General features: G+C 59.6%; 1 protein-coding gene across 1 annotated transcript; it reads left to right on the forward strand.

Annotated features, from left to right (window-relative positions):
- On the forward strand, positions 1–666 carry EMIHUDRAFT_374150 (hypothetical protein; the record flags this gene model as incomplete). The annotated part of the gene is made up of 2 exons (XM_005768796.2): positions 1–224; positions 302–666. Coding segments are annotated over 2 exons (266 nt in total), but the record flags the coding sequence as incomplete, so codon positions are not given.
- Positions 667–1,717: the final 1,051 nt, after the last annotated feature.

The raw sequence follows: 1,717 nt of genomic DNA on the forward strand, positions 1-1,717 counted from the left end.
TCATCACAACCGAAGAGGTGCCGTGCACCAGTGACGAAGATTGTAGCGACAAGGGCCAGTCGTGCTGCTCCTGGGACGGCGAGCAAGGCTTACACACAGCCGGCTTTTGCGGCGAGATGTGCACAAGTTCATTCATCCCGGTCACGGACTGCCCCGAGGGTTGCGAGCCCGACCCTCTCCCGGTCGTGGGTGGCCGCCGCTCGATCCTCTTTGCGTCGCAACCGGTCCGCGCCCCCCCCCCCGGGGGCGAGAGCCGAGATGACGCGAGGCAGGGCCCTGAGCGAGGAGCGTTCTCTTGTAGGTGTCCTGCCCCGCGGGCTGCGTGCCGACCACCGGACCTTAGGGGCTGATTGGACTCTGAAGGAGGGAAGCTTCCGGCTTGCTTGTCCGAACCTAGAACATGGCTCAGCGGCGCTCGACAGAGATGCCCCCCTCGCCGGGGCGGGGTTTGACGCGCGCGCGCGCGCGCGCATCAACCACTAGCGCACACGCGCGCGCGCATCAACCATACGTAGACTAGCACTTGCTCTCTCTCTCCTCTGAGTGGGGTGTGGTTTAAGTGGTGTGACGTTGCGCTTGGTGCGTCAGTCTGTCTCTGTCTCTGTCTCTGTCTCTCTGTCTCTGTCTCTGTCTCTGTCTCTGTCTGTGTCTCAAACCACCGAGGGGCATACATGGAAATCTCTGCGCAACATCGGAAGATCCTTGGACTGTAGATCGTAGATGCCTTTTAGAGATCTCTTAAGTGGCAAATCTCCTGCCAAGAGCTGCAGTAGATTGAAGAACTGGTGGAGGCAAATCTTCTCCGGTGTAGATGCTCGAGAGAGGAGTCTGAGATCTCGCGTTTGGTGCGTGCAGTCGCTTGAGATCTTGCGACAGAGGTGGAGATTCTGACTTCGCGCCAAAGGCGCCTAGAGATCGTGTGGGCCGACTGGAGATTGCAAAATGGCGCGAAAAGAGGGTGGAGATCCTTTTGCATTGTGAATGAGTCCATAGCGCATCTCCTTGAAGGTTTGAGCCCCCCTCCTCCCCCGGGCCCCCGAATCGACAGTGGAGATTGGAGATTGGAGATGGAGATCGGAGATCTGACTGAATCCGGCCTAAGATGACGACGTTGGAGATTGGAGATTGAAGATGGAGATCGGAGATCTGACTGGATCCGGCCTAAGATATAGCGATGGCTGTCGGTCAGTGGTGGCGAGGCTCGACAGTGCACGGCTGGGTGCGGCACGCCTCGTTGTCGTGCACCAACGCGGGTTGCACGTCGCGAGGAATCTCATGCGCGGGGAGCGCGACGGAGGTGGCGGTGCTGTGAGCTGCGTGCGTCCTCACGGAAGTTTCATGCACCGCATCCGAATGACGGCCATGCAGACGGAAAGTCGATGCAGATCAACTAGGAGTGTCGCGTCGGCTCCTCTGCACATCTCCGTATACATTTTTCTGCATCGTATAACAGTGCATAAGCGCCGCCCCTCCGAAATATACTTACTTTTCTGCTGAGTGTGATCAGCAAGCACCACCCCCCACGTCGCACGATCGTGCGTGAGCGCTGCGGATTCGACCACCCGCGTCGCTGGTTGTGAATTGGGCGACGGCGCATCTCTGTGGTGAACGGCGGAGAGAAGAGCGCGGCTGTGACAGCTTGTGGGAGCCGAGAGGCGCGCCGCCATCGTAAGGCATCCTCGATCGAGCGATCGGTTTTACCCCCCCCCCCCCCCCC

The sequence above is a fragment of the Emiliania huxleyi genome (assembly GCF_000372725.1).
Source record: "Emiliania huxleyi CCMP1516 unplaced genomic scaffold EMIHUscaffold_4485, whole genome shotgun sequence".
NCBI lineage: Eukaryota > Haptophyta > Isochrysidales > Noelaerhabdaceae > Emiliania > Emiliania huxleyi.